This window comes from Schistocerca cancellata, chromosome 1 (assembly GCF_023864275.1).
Source record: "Schistocerca cancellata isolate TAMUIC-IGC-003103 chromosome 1, iqSchCanc2.1, whole genome shotgun sequence".
In the NCBI taxonomy this organism is placed as follows: Eukaryota; Metazoa; Arthropoda; class Insecta; order Orthoptera; family Acrididae; genus Schistocerca; species Schistocerca cancellata.
This window is the reverse complement of record NC_064626.1, coordinates 1170380474-1170404928: the sequence shown is the minus strand read 5'-3', so window position 1 is coordinate 1170404928 and position 24455 is coordinate 1170380474. Positions and strand designations below refer to the sequence as shown.

At 42.5% G+C, this 24455-nt stretch overlaps 1 protein-coding gene across 1 annotated transcript in view; it reads left to right on the top strand.

The window, feature by feature from the left end:
* LOC126163364 (uncharacterized) overlaps nt 1-10213 on the top strand; it is a 78943-nt gene extending 68730 nt beyond the window's left edge. The window contains exons 2-3 of the mRNA XM_049920171.1: nt 486-638; nt 8901-10213. Of these exons, the coding sequence (XP_049776128.1) occupies nt 486-638; nt 8901-9199 (452 nt within the window). The 3' untranslated portion in view covers nt 9200-10213. The remainder of the gene's footprint in view (nt 1-485; nt 639-8900) is intronic.
* The last annotated feature ends 14242 nt before the right edge of the window (nt 10214-24455 follow it).

Below are 24455 nucleotides of genomic sequence, written 5' to 3'. Positions count from 1 at the left end.
TTCATTCGTCGTTGGTCCCGTTCTTGCAGGATCTTTTTCCGGCCGCAGTGATATCGGAGATTTGATGTTTTACCGGATTCCTGATATTCACGGTACACTCGTGAAATGGTCATACGTTAAAATCCCACTTCATCGCTACCTCGGAGATGATGCTGTGTCCCATTGCTCGTGCGCCTACTGTAACACCACGTTCAAACTCACTTAAATCACGATAACCTGCCATTGTAGCAGCAGTAACCGATCTAATAAATGCGCCAGACACTTTTTGTCTTATATGGGCGTTGCCGACCGCAGCGCAGTGTTCTGGCTTTGAATTTGAATTCGCATGTCTATACCAGTTTCTTTGGCGCTTCAGTGTATTTGCCCTAGGCCCTGATGACAATATAAGCTTGTCAAGTGTCATGGTTGTGGACGGTTGTTGATTTGTTTTTGAACTTAAAAGTTTCTTCATGACGTTTGAGACTGACCAGAGATCTCCATTGCAGGACTCATCTGTTACTCGTGCGTGTACTCCGCGGGAGACAAAAGCAAGGCGTGTGTGGACAGCCCAGACATGGTCACGTCAGGCAGTCCCAAGGTCACCTGCAAGACCGAGCAGAAGTACTGCACCATCCAGCGGCAGGAGATCCGCTCCACCGGTGAGTACAGCTCTCACTGTGCTGTTTTCATTGATTTATTTATCGTTCGGTCAACATCGTAAACTATATATATATATATATATATATATATATATATATATATATATACAGGGTTATTACAAATGATTGAAGCGATTTCACAGCTCTACAATAACTTTATTATTTGAGATATTTTCACAATGCTTTGCACACACATACAAAAACTCAAAAAGTTTTTTTAGGCATTCACAAATGTTTGATATGTGCCCCTTTAGTGATTCGGCAGACATCAAGCCGATAATCCAGTTCCTCCCACACTCGGCGCAGCATGTCCCATCAATGAGTTCGAAAGCATCGTTGATGCGATCTCGCAGTTCTGGCACATTTCTTGGTAGAGGAGGTTTAAACACTGAATCTTTCACGTAACCCCACAGAAAGAAATCGCATGGGGTTAAGTCGGGAGAGCGTGGAGGCCATGACATGAATTGCTGATCATGATCTCCACCACGACCGATCCATCGGTTTTCCAATCTCCTGTTTAAGAAATGCCGAACATCATGATGGAAGTGCGGTGGAGCACCATCCTGTTGAAAGATGGAGTCGGCGCTGTCGGTCTCCAGTTGTGGCATGAGCCAATTTTCCGCGGGCTACGCGTGAAACTTGCCCGCACGCGTTCAAACGTTTCTTCGCTCAGTGCAGGCCGACCCGTTGCTTTCCCCTTACAGAGGCATCCAGAAGCTTTAAACTGCGCATACCATCGCCGAATGGAGTTAGCAGTTGGTGGATCTTTGTTGAACTTCGTCCAGAAGTGTCTTTGCACTGACTGATGTGAGTGCATTTCAAGCACAACGTACGCTTTCTCGGCTCCTGTCGCCATTTTGTCTCACTGCGCTCTCGAGCGCTCTGATGGCAGAAACCTGAAGTGCGGCTTCAGCCGAACAAAACTTTATGAGTTTTTCTACGTATCTGTAGTGTGTCGTGACCATATGTCAACGAATGGAGCTACAGTGAATTTATGAAATCGCTTCAATCATTTCTAATAGCCCTGTATATATATATATATATATATATATATATATATATATATATATATATATATATATATATATATAACGTTGATGCCATAATTCCAACATAGTTCTTATGTACATGTACATACATTGAGGTGACTAAAGTCATAGAATACCTCCTAATACCGTGTCGGATCTCCTTTTGCCTAATGTAGTGTAGCAACTCCATGTGACATTGACTCAACAAGTCGTTGGAAGACCCCTGCAGAAATATTGAACCATGCTGCCTCTATAGCCGTCCATAATTACGAAAATGGAAAATGTTGCCTGTGCATGATTTTGTCCACGAACTAATCTCTCGAGTATGTCGTGTAAATGTTATGTGGGACTCATGTCGGGTAATCTGGGTGACCAAAGCCTTTTCTCGAATTGCCCAGAGCCTTCTTCAAACCAACTGCGAACAATGGTACCCTGTTGAGATGGCGCATTGTCATTTATAAAAAATTCCATAGTTATTTGAGGACATGACGTCAATGAATGGCTGCAAATGGTCTCCAAGCAGCTGAACATAACCATTTCCACTCACTGATCGTTTCAGTTGGTCCAGAGGACCCAGTCCATTCCATTTAAACACAGCCCACACTATTATGGAGCCACCACCAGCTTGCACAGTGCCTTGTCAACAACTTGGACCCATGGCTTCGTGGGGTGTGCGCCACACCCGAATCCCACCATCAGCTGCTACGAACTGAAATCGGGACTCACCTGATCAGGCCACGGTTCTGCAGTCGTGTAGGGTCCTAGTGGCATGGTCAGGAGCCTAGTAGAGGCGCTGCAGGCGCTCTCGTCCTGTTAGCAAAGGCACTCGCGTCGGTGTCTGATGCCATGGCCCACTAACGCCAAATTTCGCTGCATTTTCCTAACGGTTACCTTCATCGCACGTTCCGCATTGATTTCTGTGGTTATTCCACGCAGTGTTGATTGTCTGTTATCACTGACAACTTTTCGCAAACGCCCGTCGTTAAGTGAAGGCCATTGGCCACTGCGTTGTCCATGGTGAGAGAGAATGCCTGGAATTTGGTATTCTCTGCACACTCTTGACACTCGGAGTATTGAATTCTCTAACGATTTCCGAAATAGTATGTACAGGGCTATTACAAATGATTGAAGCGATTTCATAAATTCACTGTAGCTCCATTCATTGACATATGGTCACGACACACTACAGATACGTAGAAAAACTCATAAAGTTTTGTTCGGCTGAAGCCGCACTTCAGGTTTCTGTCGTCAGAGCGCTCGAGAGCGCAGTGAGACAAAATGGCAACAGGAGCCGAGAAAGCGTATGTCGTGCTTGAAATGCACTCACATCAGTCAGTCATAACAGTGCAACGACACTTCAGGACGAAGTTCAACAAAGATCCACCAACTGCTAACTCCATTCGGCGATGGTATGCGCAGTTTAAAGCTTCTGGATGCCTCTGTAAGGGGAAATCAACGGGTCGGCCTGCAGTGAGCGAAGAAACGGTTGAACGCGTGCGGGCAAGTTTCACGCGTAGCCCGTGGAAAATTGGCTCACGCCACAACTGGAGATCGACAGCGCCGACTTCATCTTTCAACAGGATGGTCCTCCACCGCACTTCCATCATGATGTTCGGCATTTCTTAAACAGGAGATTGGAAAACCGATGGATCGGTGGGGGTGGATATCATGATCAGCAATTCATGTCATGGCCTCCACGCTCTCCCGACTTAACCCCATGCGATTTCTTTCTGTGGGATTATGTGAAAGATTCAGTGTTTAAACCTCCTCCACCAAGAAACGTGCCAGAACTGCGAGATCGCATCAACGATGCTTTCGAACTCATTGATGGGGACATGCTGCGCCGAGTGTGGGAGGAACTTGATTATCGGCTTGATGTCTGCTGAATCACTAAAGGGGCACATATCGAACATTTGTGAATGCCTAAAAAAACTTTTTGAGTTTTTGCATGTGTGTGCAAAGCATTGTGAAAATATCTCTAATAATAAAGTTATTGTAGAGCTGTGAAATCGCTTCAATCATTTGTAATAACCCTGTACAATACGTCTAGCTCCAACTGCCATTCCGCGTTCGAAGTCTGTTAATTTCCGTACTACGGCCATAATCACACGTCCGAAACCTTTTCACATGAATCATCTGAGTACAAATGACAACTCCGCCGAAGCACTGCCCTTTTCTAATATGTGTACGTCCTACTACCGCCATCTCTATGTGTGTATATCGCTATCACATGACTTTTGTCACCTCAGTGTATTATGAATCAAACTTAGTTACAAATAAATATCTAACCAGCGGATATATTTAAATACCTCTTCTGTTACTGCAGGGAAATCGTTGAAGGGTCCCATGTACGCTCGGTTTGGACAGTCTTCCACTAAGTGTCGAATTGTTTCCTCCGTGGTCACATTTTGTAGATAGCTCATTTCAGAGTATGCTGATATAATACCTCCATACTTAACAAAATTATACAGCCTCTCGCTGGGCGAAAGACCCGTACCTAAAAGCTGGAAAATTACACAGGTCAAACCAATAGTTAACAAAAATCTGTTGTTCTGTATATACATGAATGATTTGGCGGACAGGTGGGCAGCAACCTGCGGTTGTTTGCTGATGATGCCATGGTGTGCGGTAACGTGTCCAAGTTCAGTGACTGTAGGAAGATACAAGACGACTTAGACAAAATTTCCTGTGGGTGTGATGAATGGCAGCTAGCCCTAAATGTCGAAAAATGTAAGTTAATGCGGATGAGTAGGAAGAACAAACCTGTAATATTCGAACACACTATTACTAGTGTCCAGCTTGACACAGACAAGTCGTTTAAATATCTGGGCGTAACGTTGCAAAGCGATATGTGGTGGAATAAGCATTTGAGGACTGTGATAGGAAAGGCAAATGGTTGACTTCTGTTTATTGGGAGAATTTTAGGAAAGAGTGGTTCACCTGTAAAGGAGACCACGTATAGGACGACATACTCTTGTGTACTGCTCGAGTGTTTGGGCTCCGTTCCAGGTCGCATTGAAGGAAGACATCGAAGCAATTCAGAGGAGAGCTGCTAGATTTGTTACTGGTAGGTTCGAACAAGACGTAAGTGTTACGGGGATGGTTTTGGAACTCAGATGAGAATCCCTAGAGGGAAGGTGGCGTTCTTTTCGGGAAACACTATGAAGACAATTTAGAGACCCGACATTTGACGCTGACGGCGGAACGATTCTGCTCCCGCCAACATCCATCGCGCGTAAGAACCAAGAAGATAAGATACGAGAAATTAGGGCTCATACAGAGGCGTACAGACAGTCGTTTTTCCCTCGCTCTTTTTGCGAGTGGAACAGAAATGGAAATGACAAACAGAGGGTACAAGGTACCCCCCGCCACGCACCTTACGGCGACTTGCGGAATATCTATGTAGGTATAGATGTAGATGTAGAACTACAGTATTTGTTGTTAGCAGTTTAGCTGTGCTTCACAAGAAAAGAGACAGACAATACATTAAAAAGGTTTGGCCTCTTTGCCATAAAATACAAGACAAAATAGTAGACAAAAAAGTGAAGCTCCAGAAACGGAAGAGGAAAAGAAACGAAACTGCAGGAAGGTTGAATAAAAACGCCTTCTGCCACAATTTTGCCGCGCGACTGCTATGGTCGCAGGTTCGAATCCTGCCCCGGGCATGGATGTGTGTGATGTCCTTAGGTTAGTTAGGTTTAAGTAGTTCTAAGTTCTAGGGGACTGATGACCATAGATGTTAAGTCCCATAGTGCTCAGAGCCATTTGAACCATTTTGAACCACAATTTTTTCGTCTTTTAATCAATTAAATGATGCATTTTGGACCCTGTGGGTCCATCTTCAGTGCACGTCGCATGACATGATGTGCGACAACGGTATGAACGAACCAACGTATGCTGACCTCAAAACGTTAAAAATGTTCTTCCTTGTTTGTTTGCAGAATGTATTTCACCCCACTCAAGAGCTAAATTAAATTATGTATTAGACGATTTACGCCTGAAGATGGATTCGCAGCGTCCGAAACGCATTGTGTAATTTAATAAAACACGAAAACGTCGTGACTGAAGGCGTTTTTATTCGATGTTCCTGTGTGCTGAGTACTGTCAGGTTCTCAGCTGCAAAATATGGATAACATTAAATTGAAACTACAGGGTTTGAGAGGGTGTGTGATGTAATTTCGGTGAGTACAAAATCGAGTCAAAATTGCAAAGAACTTGCCAGTAAGAGGCCACTTATCAGTATGACGTTGCATCCCCTCTGGCCTGGATGAACGCACTGATTCGGTCAGGAAGGGTGTCGTAGAGCCATAGCATCCCCTCCTGATGCAAACTGGCCCACAATTGTTGTAGACTGTTCCCTGGTATCCTTGATACTTGCGCTGGAACAGAGTTGATGTTTGCGATGGTTCCCACATGTTCTACTGGGGCAGATCTTTGATCTTACTGGCGATGGAGTACCTCAGCATCACACAGACAGTTCGTAGATGTGTGGACTAGCATTATCCTGTTGAAAATTGGCACCACGGTGCTGTCGTTTGTGAGGTGACACACGAGGACCCAAGATGTCTGTGACATACCGCTTTGCCGTCTGAGTTCCTTCATTCACTACGAGCCGCGAGCTGAAGCCATACCTGACGGCCCCTCACAACATGATGCCAGGAGTAACTCTGCTGTAACTCTCCAATACATTGGAAGAACGGGATACATACACTGGTCGCAGCCATACCCGCCAACGTTGCTCATACGGTGTAGTGAAGAACTTCAAATCATTGCTGAAAACAGTGCGATGTCATTCGTTGGCTGTCAATGCTTCCTGGTCACACCACCACTCCGAGTGCAGCCATTTACGTTGTGGTGGTAACTGCAGCCTAGACATAGGACGGTAACTGCCATTTCAGTTGCTGCAACTTTCAAAACTGAATGTAGGTAGCAAAGTAAAATCAGAGAAATTTAAAAATACTTAGAATTTATACATAAAATGTTCTGTAGTATACGAATTTTCGATAATTCCGAAACTGCTCTTAGATTCTTCAAGTCCATAATACTTCTGAAGCTTTGGAAGATTTAGTATTCTGATTTACCTTTTAGTAACATTAATTCTGCTGATGCATTTGGGTTACAGCTGTATGCATAAAAACATGGTCTTCAGTTCTCTAGCATCTGCTGAATAAATGTTGCTTTTACAACAGTCTTTTAATTGAATCTGAATATTATATGATACGCTCTCTTGTTCATATGTGATTCAATTTTGGAAATAGCCAAACGAGTTGGTTTTCAAGAAACCTATTATCTTCTATTGTCTTTAGTTGCTACTAATTCTCAATTCATGTTAGCAAAATATGGGATGATCAATTAAATTGGTTTCAGCATTCGAAATACTTGCATGAAATTTTCACAGAAATCATAAAAAGCAATTTCGGAGGGATTATATGGTATCAATAGTATCAGCAAGCAACCAACAATACTGTTCTGTTCTCATAAATATGTCTTAGTTTTAAAGAAATGGAATTCACTTGTTCTTAATTTCTGGGGGAGGAGGAGGAGATTAGTGTTTAACGTCCCGTCGACAACGAGGTCATTAGAGACGGAGCGCAAGCTCGGGTGAGGGAAGGATGGGGAAGGAAATCGGCCGTGCCCTTTCAAAGGAACCATCCCGGCATTTGCCTGAAGCGATTTAGGGAAATCACGGAAAACCTAAATCAGGATGGCCGGAGACAGGATTGAACCGTCGTCCTCCCGAATGCGAGTCCAGTGTGCTAACCACTGCGCCACCTCACTCGGTTTAATTTCTGGTTAAGTTAAAAAAAAAAGTATGTTGGTAGGTGTTGCAATTGACATTGCTTCAATAACCGATTATGAAATTAGACCACAACCCTTAAGGTATTACCTTCTAGAAAAACATCAGTCAATATAAAGTTAAACTAAATAAGCCTTCGGTCACAATTTTTAGTCTTTTTCCAGGTTTCAAAACTTCTATGAGTGCCTTCATCAGAAATTAAATATTCAAATTGGCATATCACATATAATATAAATATCAAGCCAGAAAGGCTTTAGTTACAAAATAAAAAAAAAAAAAATACATGAAAGGCGAGCCACTATGGGCTGCTCATACCTATAAAGCTCTGTTGCTCCCTGTGTCAATTTGAGGATAAGTAACAATCGTTCTGGTACTGATACTTCTCTTCCTGAGATTGAACTGTTCTTGCTATGGTGGTAGGTTGGACGTCTTTCAGCGATGGCAATATTGACCAAAACAGGGGAAAAGTTGTCTAGTAAACATGGGCTTTAAAATACATACCTAAAGGGGAATAAGCACTTGTTCACCTTTGATACTGTGGAACACATCCTTCTCCTGCAACCTCTTTCGTTTCCATATTTTTGAAGGAGTTAGTGTGAATGAAAACAAGCTGCCAGGGTAGCCGAGAGCACTAACGCGCTGCTTCCTGGACTCGGGTAGGCGCGGCCGGCGGATTAACGACGGGGGCCGATGTGCCGGCCAGCCTGGATGTGGTTTTTAGGCGGTTTTACACATCCCGCTATTCCATGGATTCCACTCGATGCAGACAGTTGGGGTACACTAATTCCATCCAGGGGGGGGGGGGGGTTTACGGGGTGGCGGCAGGAAGGGAATATGGCCACCCCTTAAACATTAACATGCCAAATCCGATTAACAATGGCTGACCCTAAGTAACTGCGGGACAAGGCTCAAGTGATAGAATAGTATGAACGAAAACAAGAACTAAATGTCCAGTAAATATGGGCTCTAAAACGTATGTCTTCCGAACTATGAGCACTTATTCATCTCTGTCACTGTGAAACACATCTCTTGTACCGCACATGTGCTCATAGCTCAGTAGGTATGCACTTTAGACCCCTTGCTTACTATACTTTTTTTCTTGTTTTGGTCCAGACTATCACTTCTGAAAGTTGCCTACCGTACAATTTTAGCAACAACTGTACCATCTTAGCAATAATAGTGCTGGTACATGTATTCCACTGTCAGAGGTATCAGAAACATTTTCGCTTACAACCAGTGTCCCTTACCTGACTGACTCATTTACTCTTCTCCATCTTCCCTGAAAGTTTGTAACATCGTCACGGAATCACTCTGTATATTCCTTTAACTGTGAATTGCGTCTGCGCTACACTAGTAAAGAGCAGTCCTTTGGAATTTGACGATGTGTAATAAAAACAAAGTGGAGGACGAGCCCTTATACATGACGACGTGTTGCAGGTGAAGTGAACTCGTTCTTCCGCGGCTGCGCGGAGGAGCCCAGCTTGAAGGACACGGTAGTAGAGGACGACTCGTTCAAGACGTACTTCCGCTCCTGCCAGACCAACCTGTGCAACGCCGGGGACGGCCTCAGCTCACTCGGCGGCGGCGGCGCTATTCGCGACCCGGGTGCGCAGGGCTCGCTCATCGTGCCCGGCATAGGCAGCGGCGCAGGCGCAGTCGCGCCGGCCTACGGCCGCTGTGTGGCGTTGCTGGCGGCGGTAATGGCGGCGGCCGCCGGCCGGGCACTCGCCGCCTAGCCTGAAGGGCCGGAAGTCGGTCTTGCCGCCTAGCGCGGGCAGCTGCAGCAGCGCCACGAAGCGAGCGCTGGCGGCGGCTGTGGCTGGACACCACCTCGCCGACTAACGAAAGTAGGCACATGCGGTGTTGCCAGATCATTGACGCTGAGTTCGATTTCATCGTCGATATCGAAACATCGATAACTAATAACAAACTCTGTTTTTAATATTAATGTAAAATGACGAACATACAGAATGGCTTAAAGAGCAACATGACAATACGTGTAAATATTACATTCATTAATCTACAAATACAGCAAAAATTAACGTTACATATCCCACAAGTTATTGTCTACAAACTGTAATGCTTTTTGTTACCTGTTGGTTATACCAGTGATAACCAAGATGCAAACTGATTCTTACCGGTCATTCTACATTTAACATACCACAGAATCCCCCCCCCTCCCTTTATTGTAGTGAACTTCGCAAAAAAGAAAGTGTTATAAAATTGAAAGAAAATAAAGTGTTAACAACTGCTGAGATCGCTCGGCTGTAAATACGACTTTTGTACACTAGTGTATCATTTTGTAATGATATTTAACATTGGCATAGCAGGTGTAAAAATAAAAGAGTTTCAAAGTAACAAACGGAAGAAGTAAAATTATTTGAGTACTAATAAAAAGAAACATCAGAAGAACCTTAAATGTAAATATGTTGCTTTCCTTAATATAAATACTTATATTTGTTAGTTATTATTGTAGTTCAAATGTAACTCTACATTATTAATGGAAAATTCAGTTGCATAATTCGACGTATTATTTTTAGCAATTTAAAAAGTCAAAAAACAGCTTGGGCTCTCTAGTTGACACCACAGATGCATGAACTGGATAAAAGACGTTAGTTCACACTTACTTACATCAGTAGTAGATACTCCTGCCTTTGTTCCTTCAAAAATATTGAAATACATCTCCCCAATGACACACCCCATGTTTGGAAAGTTTTTGCGCTGGAGTTGTCATGGGACATGTTCAGAAAAAGATTAGTGTAAATGTTGGAAAAGTTAGTTATAGTGGCAACACTGAAGGTCCATTATTTTCTCGTCGATGTTATGTTCTTTCAAAGGCTTCATTATTATTGCTGATACTGATTTGCAAACACCCAACATTGATATTTTGTGAATAATGATGATCATGTAACAGCCATAACCCAGAGTGATTTGCACACGATGATGGGGAACTGAGCACTAGCAAGAGAAATGGCGATGGTACAAAAGGATGAACCATTCATCAGTAGCTGTTGTCCATTACTGTCTTCCATGTTATTTTTAGTTCCATGCATTTATCATTTCCTCCCTGACACTGTCCATTAGTTGCTATCTTGTTCTTCCTCTCCTTATCGTTCTTCATCTTGAAAGTACCTGTATTATTCAATGCATTATTGGTAAATTTTATCATTACTCTTTTTGCATTGCACTCATAATTTTTCAATTTCTTGTTGCATGTATACTCTAATTTATAAAGCATTATTAGGCATCCAGATGCATATACTTCATTTATTTTGTATGTTTTGATTTGCTACTTACTTAAATAGTTTACCGAATATGGCACAAGTCAAATTTGAGAAAGAAGAAAGCAGGAGAGAGAGGGAGAGAGAGAGAGAGAGAGAGAGAGAGAGAGAGAGAGAGAGAGAGAGAGAGAGAGAGAATAAAGCAAAATTCAGTTTACAAATAACAAAAGAAACACAATTTCAATTTAACCATACTACATATTCAGTTTACTGGCCTGTTTTTTATAATTCAAAAATTCTTTAACTACATGAAGGTACTGTTTCATCAGCAATGACTTAAGGTTATATTTAAATATATCTTTATGTGGCTGCAATTTTAACTCACTAATCAGCTACCGAGCGAGGTGGCGCAGTGGTTAGACACTGGACTCGCATTCGGGAGGACGACGGTTCAATCCCGCGTCCGGCCATCCTGATTTAGGTTTTCCGTGATTTCCCTAAATCACTCCAGGCAAATGACAGGATGGTTCCTCTGAAAGGGCACGGCTGACTTCCTTCTCCATCCTTCCCTAATCCGATGAGACCGATGACCACGCTGTCTGGTCTCCTTCCCCAAACAACCAACCAACCAACCAACCAACCAACCACTAATCAGCTGTTGAATACTTTAACTGTTATCTGTGAAACGCTTGCCTGATACAGTAGTGTTCTAAACTCAGACATGTGGTATTACTGATGACTCTTGGCCGAGGGAGGTGACGCAGTGGTTAGCACATTGGACTCATATTCAGCAGGACAATGGTTCAATCCTCTGTTTTTAGGTGTTCCATGATTTCCCTAAATCGCCTCAGGCAAATTCCGGGATGGTTGCTTTGTCAGGGCATGGCTGAATTCCTTCCCCATCCTTCCCTAATCCGATAAGACCGATGACCTCACTATTTGGTCTCTTCCCCCAACTCAACTCTCTCCCCCTCCCCCAATCTTCTGATGTTTCTTGCACTGTGACTATGGACATGTTTATTTTGTTGTAGATATCCAGTACTGCCTAAAAGATACTCTTTTGCAAATGGGATCCATTCATATATGTAAATGCTAGGCCAGCTCATTATTTTCAGGTATGTGAAATATGGTCTATATGTTTCCAGTATCTTTAGGTTTGCAGATAGCCTTTCCTGCTCTTTTCTGCATCCTGAAAATTTTATGCTGGTGAAGATTAGCCCATACTGGAGTAATAAATTGAAATATGTGTTATATGCCAAAATGACTTGTTTTGCTTGCACTTTTGCTTAAGACACGAAGAGCATACCATGCTTTAGAAACCTTTCTTCTAAGTTCTTTCACATTACAGTTCAACTTTAAATTGTATCCTTATCGCTAGAACTTTTGTTTCAGCAAATTATTTCGATAATCTGTTATCAAGATATGGTGTTATATCAAATTCTTGTCCATGTTGAGACAAGTGGAAACGCATAAATACAGATTCTTCGTTATTTAATATTATTTTATTTTTTTGAAACCAACTAGTAACTAGGGACATTGAGGTATTTGTTGCTACTTTCATAGAGATTTTGTCAGCAACTGTTATTAAAATGCTGGTGTCACTAACAAAAAGTCATTTAAGTGATCGATGTAAAGGAGGAACAATAGTGGTTCTAAGACAGAGCCTTATGGCACTCCATACATGATTGATGATTCATTGGATAGATGTGTTGTTACTGTAATAACATCATCTTTAATGTCATCATGTCTTAAAATCGCCAGCTACTATCTGTCTTCTAGGTACGGTATTATACACTTATTTAGGATCCCTCCAACACCTTTTAAGCTAATTTGTGGATAAGAGACATTGTGGTTTACTCACTATAGAGTACAGTCTTTCTTTGATATTTCTAGAGATACATTTCTCACTTTTGTATTTCAGTGTAGCTGACTGAAACAGATTGTACTGGCATATGCCATTACTAATTTCATTTTACTGGTCACATATTTGCAATGTGTTTGCACTGGCTAATATATCCTAAATCGTCTGTCACTTTGTGCTGATTCCTGTAATTTCAAAGTAAATATGTAACACAATTGATATTGTATTAGTTTTCTGTTGAAACTGTCGACTGATGTAGTTTGCCTGAACTAAATAAAAATAACTTTTAAATTCAATAAATCGCAACTCCATTCCAATTTACCCTGCCTGAAAGAATATACCTACTCTCTATTACAAATGGTAGTAAAGGAGGGAGATGTGAGTGGAGGAATTAGGCTCACCCCAACAGATATAGACTGCAGCAAGGGGAGGAGGCGTGTGGAGGAACTAGTTTCAACAACCTCTCACAGTGTTGGCATTACACACGTCTTTTTTTCGTATCAAGCGTCAATAAATAAGCAGAACTGAAACAAGCAACTTTACAAACACTCAACCATTTTGTATAAATGCTTTATTGGTATGTTAGTTTTCTATGGCAGTACTTACTCACAGAAATTCCGTTTCAGTTCCATAAAACAGTGCTCAACAACATTTAAAATTATTTTCCTAACCAGTCTGTATTGCAAAAAGCTTCTCATATGAGTTGGAATGCTTCTTCACATATTCTGAAACAAAGAAGTCCGACAGCACGATACTGCATTCACTCCTTGCAGTATTGACTAGTGTGATGTTTCGCATAATACTGTCAATCTCAACACTGGGAGTGGGCACAAAGAATCTCCTAGTGGAGTATGATGATGTCCATAATTTTGGAGTTCCATTATGATATCATGGCAAACAGTTCTTGGTTTAATTATTCTGCAGATCTATTTGTTATATGATTGTAGCTTTGTACTGAGATTAAATTACTTTTTAAACTAATACATTACAAGTCTACTTCATTTTTCCACTGTAGCACCATACCTACATCTACAGCTGTTGCTGTGCTTTGTAAACTACCATACTGGAAAACAATTTTTATGTTTTCCTGATAGGCTGTATCTACACCACACAAAAAATCTCATCAGAACATCACAAGGATGGAAACAAGGATCACAGAAAGTTAGAAGAAAATTTAACAGGCACTTTCACCGAGAAAGCACCATACCCTTGATCAGGATATTGTATGAGACCATTACAATCACACTAAAGGGGCTGCAAAGAATTTTTACAACACAGCTGATGTAGCAGAAATGAGTGTAGTCGGTTGCTTATGTTTCTGAAGCATTAACAAAAGAAGTAGATGAAGCTGAACCACCTGCAAATGGAAGGATGTCAATGGAGATGGTATAAACATGTATGAATGTAGCAAAATTGATACTTGCATAGTTGCCCACAGCATGTTTGTGCAGCAGATTTTCACTGGATGAGATAAATATTCAAATACTTTTTTCCTTGTTTCCTTATAGCTGTTTCGTTTCCATCATAACTGGTTCCCTTTATTTTTCTTAAAGGATTATACTTTTTGTGAATTCTGATCAGGGTCGTGACAACACAAAAACGACAAGTGACAAACTATACATAAGTATCAGCTATGCTACATATGGCAGACAATGACATGAAAAAAGAAAAATATTGTTAACCATTGACGGAGAAACATCTCCGAAACATGTCTGGATCAAAAATGAAGAAATTGTGCTTTTCTCAAGTAAGAGTCTTTTCAGACTATATTATTGAAGCAAAAACGAATACAAAAGTGAGCTTCTAGGTACAAAAATTATATGTCAAGAATTTCATTAGAAGACGTAATTCTGTAATACCAACTTCTTCTGTGGTTGTTCCAGAGTTGGATATTGAAAGTCCAGAGCATCGAAATACTCCACAGAGCCATCAGTAAACTTATTGTATCCATACTGTGTGAAGCAGTATTGGCTGGTCACAGTGGACACATACATGTTAGAGAAGATTAAGTGTGATTGCTTAGGTCTCAGAGTTCGTACTGCAATGCAGTAATTCACTCTGGTATTTGGAGTGATATAAACAAGAATTACAAAGCAGTATCATGTGCTAGAACATTATTCTGTATCTTAAAGTACATCCTCATATGTTTGACTTCAGAGTAAATTACTGGATTATTTTTATATCTTTCATTACATGTCAGATGACCCCCTAACTATTTCGACCAGTACTGTAATACGATAGGTGCAGATACGCAAGACCGACGCAGTTCTCCTTCATTAATGAAGAGTGAATCTTCATTCTGCTTCTCCTTCCATCTAATGTTAGGATCTATTAATATAGTCTTTACATCTGCTCTGTGTATGAGTCATAATAATGTTCCTGAATAGCTACATCAGTATGCGATTTATTCACATTCTAGGTAGTTCTACTGTGTGCTATTCTTCTATGTCTTTTGTATTTGAAATTCTGTACACAGTTCTACATTCATTTCCCTATCTTTTCTTGTGTGACCTGCCGTCCTTATCAAGATCATAAGATCTGATGTCTGCTATCTTTTTTCTGTTTTTTTTTTCCTCTTATTCCTAGGAATTCCTACTATACTTCCATAAAACAGAGCTTGGGGAACCAACTGTCTGGTAAAAATTAATCACAGTATCTCTCCTTACTTTATTTTTTAAAATTTACGTAAAATATTCTATAATATAATTAAATATTCTTCTTTTACTTTCATAATTCCCTGAATCTTGGAAAGATACAGTTTATTGTAGGAAGCTAAATGAATGAATCCTTACTATTTGTTTATTTTCATCCATTATTTTAGAGGTTCAGGTCATGTAAATATCAAGGCTTTAGTTTTGTTGGAAGACGTACTTAGACTATATTCCGGTTCTTTGTTGGGGTACCTTTTTGTCGAACAGTCATTGCATATTTAGTATAATGCAAATTGAATGTGTGCTTCCATGGCCATAATGTATCATTAAATTTCAGTTGTGATATTTCAGTTATGGTCGGTTATAAAACACTCTTCTTGTATGTATTACTTGGAAATAATGTAGAGATGTGCTGCTTTTTTCCATTCAGTAATTATTATTTATATTTGTAAATGGCTCATCCTCTTGGTTACTTTACCGACTTTTTTTTTATCAGAAACAAGATGGACAATAAATGCTTTAGGTTTTAATTGCTTGGAATATTACATTGACATAACGTTGTTGATCATATTGATAGATGGCCATTTAGGCAGTATGTACTAATTTACACTTACAACTTCTAAGATAAAGTTTAAACTGTTTTACTACAGTAACAATTACTAATTTGTCACTTAAAGAAACCTGGCGACTAATGCTATAAAATGAAAGTTATCATAAATCCTTTGCCACCTGTATTCTAAATACGTCAGCGATATAATCTAATCTGTCGTCTTGTTCTCATCGCCGTGTCGTCAGTGTAGCGTGCGATTGTGGCTGGTGTGAAGAAAGAACCTTCTGGTGGCGATATGACGCCGATAACGTACCCGATAGCGCCGGAATGCGCGAGTGGTCTCACGCCGAACAGAATCAGCCACGCCTGCGCTATCATTCTCTTGTGACGCATAAGAATTTTTTTCGTCCCTCTGCAGTCGTGATATAAGCCATGACATTTCGTAAAAGCGGAGAGCAGCCGATAATATACTTCGAAGTATACGGAAATCGCCCAGTAAATGGCTGTAGTATATCTCCTCTCACTTGTCTTTCTTGAGTTTTTATTGTTTTAGTGGTATGTTCTTCCCTACCACCCTACCAATTCCTTCTTTCAAAAACAATAAGCATTTATCTACATCTACACTATATGAACATCTACATCTTCGTGATTACTCTGCTATTCACAATAAAATGCCTGCCAGAGAGTTCAATGAACCACCCTCAAGCTGTCTCTCTACCGTTCAACTGTCAAACGGCGCGCGGGAAAAACGAGCACTTAAATTTTTCTGTGCGAACCCTGATTTCTCTTATTTTATCGTGACGATCATTTCTCCCTATGTAGGTGGGTGCCAGCAGAATGTTTTCGCAATCGGATGAGAAAATTGGTGATTGAAATTGCAGAGAAAACCCCGTAGTAACGAAAAACGCCTTTGTTTTAATGATCGCTATTCCAATTCACGTATCGTGTCTGTGGCACTATCTGCCCTATTTCACGATAATACAAAAGAAGTTGCCCTTCTTTGAACTTTTTCGATGTCATCCGTCAGTCCCACCGCACAGCAGAACTCCAGGTTGGGGTGGACAAGCGCGGTGTATGAAGTCTCTTTAGTAGACCTCTTGCACCTTCTAAGTGTTCTGCCAACGAATCGCATTCTTTGGTTGTCTTATTTGTAATAGTAATCCCTAAGTATTTAGTTGAATTTACAGCTTTCAGATTTGTGTAACTTATCGCGTAATCGAAACTTAGCGGATTTCTTTACGTACTCTTGCCAATAACTTCACACTTTTCTGCATTCAGGGTCAATTGACACTTTTCGCATCATACAGATGTTATCTAAATCATTTTGTAACTCGTTTTGGTCATCTGGTGACTTTACAAGATGGTAAATGACAGCATCATCTGCAACAATCTAAGAGGGCTACTCAGATTGTCTCCCATGTCGTTAATATAGATCAGGAACAATAGAGGGCCTATATCACTTCCTAGGGGAACGCCGGATATTACTTTTGTTTTACTCGATGACTTTCCGCCTATTACTCCAACTATCACTATTACTATTACTTTCTGATAGGAAATCACGAATCCAGCCGCCCAAATATGGCGATATTCCATAAGGACGCAGTTTGGTTGGAAGACACTTGTGAGGAACGATGTCGAAGGGCTTCTGGAAATCTAAAATTATGGAATAAATAGCTCTCATTACTTCATGAGTATAAAGAACTAGTTGTGTTTCATAAGAACGATATTTTCTGAATCCGTGCTGACTGTGTGTCAATGAATCGTTTTCTTCGAGGTAAATCATAGTGTTAGAACACAGTATATGTTCCAAACCCTACTGCAAATCGACGTTAGTGATATGGGCCTGTAATTTAGCGGATTACTCCTACTTCCCTTTTTGGGTATTAGTGTAAGTTGAGCAATTTTCCAGTCTTTAGGTACGGATCTTTCTGTGAGCACAACGTCTTAATTGCAATTTTTACTATATTTAAATTTTACAACGGGATTTGTCCCACATAACAGAAGACAAGTCCAAATAAGGCAGTTTTGGATAATTGAACTGCTAACTACAGAAGAACTTGACTGAAGATGATTCGAAACTGAAACCTTCTCTCTGTCTGCTAAAATTCAACAAAATGCAGTCTTCCCTCAGTTTCGTTCGTGAGGTAATTATGCAGGAACCACCAGAATGAGTAGTTACACTTTGAGTCACGTAGTACGGCGTCGCTGTTGCGCCTGCGCGAAATAAATAGGCGCGCGCTGCATTGTAATTATGGCTTTGTGGAATTCAGAGCATCGAGCATTCGCCGTCGAGGCGTATTTAAAAAATAAGAAGTCTCCCATCAAAGTTAAGCGACTCTTCCGACGCCATTTCGAGTTGGAACGACGTGATGAAGTCGCGGATCATCGGACCATTGTACGGTGGGTGCAACAGTTGAGGACTACTGCGTCTCTATGCAAAGAAAGAAAAAGTCCAGGGCTTCGTAGGACATAGCCAACTGCGTAGCAAGTGGAGAAGGCGCGTCAAGCAGTCATTCCGAGCCCTCGCCGTTCCCCTGTTCTGCTGCCAGACATTCGTCGGCGCTAACAGTGTCTGGTAGAGAAACTTCCTGGCAGATTAAAACTGTGTGCTGGATCGAGACTCGAATTCGGGACCTTTGCCTGTCTAGTGTCTGATAGACCCCAGCACTTCCATCCATACAAACTGCATGTTGCACAGGAAATAATCGAACAAGATAAAGCTGCCCGACGAATCTTCGCCTAACGCTTCCTGGAACTTTAGCAGCCGATCCGCTGATGCGAAACAATATTCTGATGTCGAATGGGCCGTTTTCCATCTAGACGACGGTGTAAATAAACAGAATTGCAGGCGCTGGGTGATACTCAATCATGATAATCCTCGTCGGTTGCACGAGAAACCACTGTACTGTGTGGCGTGGCTTCTTATGGCGACATCGATACGTGTATAGTGTTACATACAAAACCCAGTAATGGATGTATATGATAAGTAATGGCATATATTTCTCTTTGTTTTCAATATGTGCTTCGACAATTTTGTCACTTTGTTTCGAAGTTCTGCCCTCCTTATATCCAAGTATTTATTCTGCCAGAGCCTGTTCATAACAGGCCAAATATAGTTTGTAACAGTACACCACGATCTTGCAAATTTCTTAACTTCACACGAGTTCAAAATGAAACTAAAAACATGGAACTAAACATAGGAACGCAACGGACCAAAAATAAATAAAGAAATGAAATAACAGAAACTGAGAGTTTGCAGAAATAATACGTGAACTTGTTTTATTATTATTTTAGAAATTCGTTATTGCGTTTTGCATTACATTTATGACAATTCTGGGTGTTGGCAGCCATAGTTCAAACTTTTACTCCTAGCCTGGTATCTTTGTTAAGGATACCACTTGTTTTGAAGGTTTCGAACCTACTGATAGTCTAGAGACGAAAAGGGATGACGTTCAGTTCATTCAGTAACTATCTGTACAACATTCTACAGTATTTTTTCCCCGATGCTGTACATTAATCTTGACGTTTTGAACTGGCAGTGTTTCACTCCGTAACTATGAACCGTCAACCTACACAGGTACCCACTAAAATTGAATCATCAGGAAGAATAGCGAACAACAAAATTTTACGTGTGCAGTATAGTAGGACGAACATCAACAGATCTGTGCTTGATTTAGGGTTGTACAGGAGGCAAGATTTAGTCCACACAGCTCCCATATCTGGCAGCAACAACAGCTCTGACTCGGGCGGACACAGAATCGAACCGAGCGTTGATGACATAATCCAAGCTGTTCAAACTGTGTGCCAGAGTTCATCAACCCATGACGAAACGTTTCCAGCCGGGGTGTGATGTGGAGAACGTACTGGTCAGGGCAACGGAACGCTCTGTATTGAGGTAGGGCAAGAAAGCACTGGCAACGAGCGACGTGTTGCTACTCGTGCGTCCAGTGTTGTCTTTGGGAACACCACCGTCACTGCACCTCTCTGCTGGCACGTCAAGAGGCTGATGTCCTACAGTCTGTGGTGTTCCAGATGCTGCCTCAATCTGCGTTTGGATAAACTAAAGATAAAATAAATGGAGAAACAATAAGGTGTCAAAATCTATCCTAATACATTGATGTCAATCTCGATCAAAAATTATCCGTGGACCCAGATATCGAGAAAGCTTGTAATAAGAGCTTCGCATTGAGCAATAAATTTGTAAGTATTGGGGTTAGGTTAGATTAGGTTGGGAAAATGAGGTTTCACTTCCCTGCAGGTGTCATAAAACTGAATAATAACAGTTGACTTGCCTCGACAGTTGGGGTATGGGGCAAATGTTTTGGCCCACAGGCTCCGACTTATAAAGCTTGCACAGGTCTGCGATGTGTCCAAGGAAATGTTATTGTGAGATCCAGAGATGCTATTGGCACAACCCCCATCGACTGTTTATTGGTAATGATAGGGCTCTGACCCACTAATTTAATAATCAATGGGCAGCAATATATCGACTTAAACATCATGATTTCATAAAAGTAGAAAAGATAATGTGTTCTAATTGTCAAAATGTAAAAGAGATTAAGAATCAAACTCTAAACCTATGGCAGGAAGATTGGGATACATCGCAAACCACACATAGAGTTTTCCTCTGCGACGAAAAGAGTGAAAATGAGGCACCTGACACTTACAAAAGGACTTGTGCACTTCCTGTCGGGCCACGGATCATATTCGTTGTAAACACGCTGGATGGTGGAAAGGCTAATCTCAGAGTGCGAGCGTTGGCATGAAACGAGTACCCCAGCTTTTCAATGTCCATTACATGCAGAAGTTGACTGCGTTGAAAGAGATCTTAATATCAAATCTCATAAACGAACTGCCGGCCGTTGTAGCCGAGCGGTTCTAGGCGCTTCAGCCCGGAACCGCGCTGCTGCTACGGTGGCAGGTTCGAATCCTGCCTCGGGCATGGATGTATGTGATGTCCTTAGGTTAGTTAGGTTTAAGTAGTTCTAAGTCTAGGAGGCTGATGACCTCAGATGTTAAGTCCCATAGTGCTCAGAGACATTTGAACCATAAACGAACTAATAGAAAATCCTCAAAAACTTGTGATAATGGATGACATTACAAAAAAAATTCAAACCATGTACAGTTGGAATTACAGAGGAACCCATTGCCCGAATGGTAGGAGGAAAATCCATATGTGCCGAGTAATGGCACATACTGGCAACAGACTACTGTCTATCACAAATTATACATTGATCACGGCTTCAGGTATTTGCCAACTTAGTTTGGCCACTGTATGGAGTTTGTAATCCCATATCAAGGCTAGACTGGGAAAAATAGATTTGGACCTTTCAGCTTTGGAATGACATAGAAATTTCTTGAGATATCTTACAGAATCGGTAGATATGTCATTTTGTAGTAAACAACCTCAAGTTTGATTCATGTAGTGCGTCAGTACCCCATTCCTGCACCAGTAGCTACAGCGTAGTGCACAGTTAAAATGGCTGCTTTCACTGGTGTGAAACATGCTCGCTGTGTGTTTTAGCGTGCTCGCTGTGTGTTTTGGTTTCATGGGTGTTAACTCCGCAACCGTGGCATGGTGAACACCCACCATTCGACCCTGGAACGCGTTCGTGACTGCCCCAAAGTTAACGTGTTTTGCTCCAGTAGAAAAATGAGAGTGTACGCCCCTATCTTCTTCATGGAGAAAACTGTCACTGGTATTATGCATCTGGATACGCCTGAAAACTTTTTAGTGCACTACCTTTTTTCCTCACGGAAGTACTAGTTTTCCTCCATAATCGCTTCCGAGGTCGATGGATTGCCCATGAAGGACCTATCGCGTGGCCACCTTTCTCCCCAGACTTTACACCACTTGATTTCTGTCTCTGGGGATTCATTTAAGACCTTGTATATGTTCCTACCCTACCAAACAATGTAGCCGACCTGTCTACGACGCCGTTGTACAAGTTACGCTCGATTTTCTGCAACGAGTGCTAGAAAAAATTGGTTACCGGTGTGATGTTTGCTGCATCACAAATGATAGTCACATAGAACCAAAACGACGCTTGATACTTTTATGTGAAACTTGAGATTGTTTGTTACAGAATGACAAATCTACCGATTCTGTGAGTTATCTCACAAAATTTCTATTTTTGGGATGGGCTGGCGGTGAGGGGGGGAGGTGGGGGGGGGGGGGGTGCGCAGCGCTTTGATCAGTAGTGAATTCATTGGCGTTGATTTCGCCGGGTTTCTATTGTATTTTCTCTAATCTCGCTGCGATGCTGATATAGGCCTGGCTACAACACAAACTTGTTAGCCCAGATCCTGTTTCCTGTTTTGAGCATACCAAAGTACGCTTAAACCTATTACGACACACCCTCTATGTGATTTTTTTTTCTAGATGCGGAAAAAGAAAACAGGTAAAGGACATACAACACGTTTTTTAGCATAAATCGAGAGTGAGATATACAATGAAGGAAAAAAAAACGCAAAACAAAAAAAAATTGTGTAGAGCAATGAAATTTCAGAATATATTTTTCTGGGTAACATATTTAAGTGATTAACATTGCAAAATGACACGTTAATGTAAGCGCGGGATAAGCCATTGCAAATATGAAATGCTGGTACATTAATAACCGGTGTAACTGCCAGAATGTTAAATGCAAACATGGAAATGTGCATGCATTGCGTTGTACAGGTGCCAGATGTCAGTTTATGGGATGGAGTTCCATGCCTGTTGCACTTGGTCGGCCTATACAGGGACTGTTAACGCTATTCGTGAATGATGCTGAAGATGTAGTCCGTTAATGTCACGTATTAGCTCGATTGGAGACGGATCTGGTGATCGAGCAAGCAAAGGCAACACGTCGACAGTTCATAGAGCATGTTAGGCTACAACAGCGGTATGTGGGCGAACGCTGTAATTCTGAAAAACACTATCTGGAGTGCTATTCACGAATGGCAGCACAAGAGGTCGAATCACCAGAGTGACGTACAAATGCTGAGTCTATGTGCGTGTGATAGCCACGGCAGTGATCCTGCTGTCATACGGAATCGCACCCCAGACCGTAACTGCAGGTGTAGACCCAGTATGTCCAGCACCGAGGGAGGTCGGTTGCAGGCTCTGAACTGGCCTCTTTCGAGCCAGCACACGGCCATCGCTGGCACCGAGGCACAACCATCTTCCATCAGAAAACACAACGGACCTCCACGTTGCCCTCCAGTGTGCTCTCGGTTGACGGCATTGAAGTCGAAAATGGCAGTGGTTTGGGGTCAGTAGAATACACGCTACAACGCGTCTGGCTCGGATCTGTCCTTGAAGCAGATGATTTTTAAGAGTTCCTTGTGTCACTATGTTGTCAAGTGCTACTCAAATACACTCCTGGAAATGGAAAAAAGAACACATTGACACCGGTGTGTCAGACCCACCATACTTGCTCCGGACACTGCGAGAGGGCTGTACAAGCAATGATCACACGCACGGCACAGCGGACACACCAGGAACCGCGGTGTTGGCCGTCGAATGGCGCTAGCTGCGCAGCATTTGTGCACCGCCGCCGTCAGTGTCAGCCAGTTTGCCGTGGCATACGGAGCTCCATCGCAGTCTTTAACACTGGTAGCATGCCGCGACAGCGTGGACGTGAACCGTATGTGCAGTTGACGGACTTTGAGCGAGGGCGTATAGTGGGCATGCGGGAGGCCGGGTGGACGTACCGCCGAATTGCTCAACACGTGGGGCGTGAGGTCTCCACAGTACATCGATGTTGTCGCCAGTGGTCGGCGGAAGGTGCACGTGCCCGTCGACTTGGGACCGGACCGCAGCGACGCACGGATGCACGCCAAGACCGTAGGATCCTACGCAGTGCCGTAGGGGACCGCACCGCCACTTCCCAGCAAATTAGGGACACTGTTGCTCCTGGGGTATCGGCGAGGACCATTCGCAACCGTCTCCATGAAGCTGGGCTACGGTCCCGCACACCGTTAGGCCGTCTTCCGCTCACGCCCCAACATCGTGCAGCCCGCCTCCAGTGGTGTCGCGACAGGCGTGAATGGAGGGACGAATGGAGACGTGTCGTCTTCAGCGATGAGAGTAGCTTCTGCCTTGGTGCCAATGATGGTCGTATGCGTGTTTGGCGCCGTGCAGGTGAGCGCCACAATCAGGACTGCATACGACCGAGGCACACAGGGCCAACACCCGGCATCATGGTGTGGGGAGCGATCTCCTACACTGGCCGTACACCACTGGTGATCGTCGAGGGGACACTGAATAGTGCACGGTACATCCAAACCGTCATCGAACCCATCGTTCTACCATTCCTACACCGGCAAGGGAACTTTCTGTTCCAACAGGACAATGCACGTCCGCATGTATCCCGTGCCACCCAACGTGCTCTAGAAGGTGTAAGTCAACTACCCTGGCCAGCAAGATCTCCGGATCTGTCCCCCATTGAGCATGTTTGGGACTGGATGAGGCGTCGTCTCACGCGGTCTGCACGTCCAGCACGAACGCTGGTCCAACTGAGGCGCCAGGTGGAAATGGCATGGCAAGCCGTTCCACAGTACTACATCCAGCATCTCTACGATCGTCTCCATGGGAGAATAGCAGCCTGCATTGCTGCGAAAGGTGGATATACACTGTACTAGTGCCGACATTGTGCATGCTCTGTTGCCTGTGTCTATGTGCCTGTGGTTCTGTCAGTGTGATCATGTGATGTATCTGACCCCAGG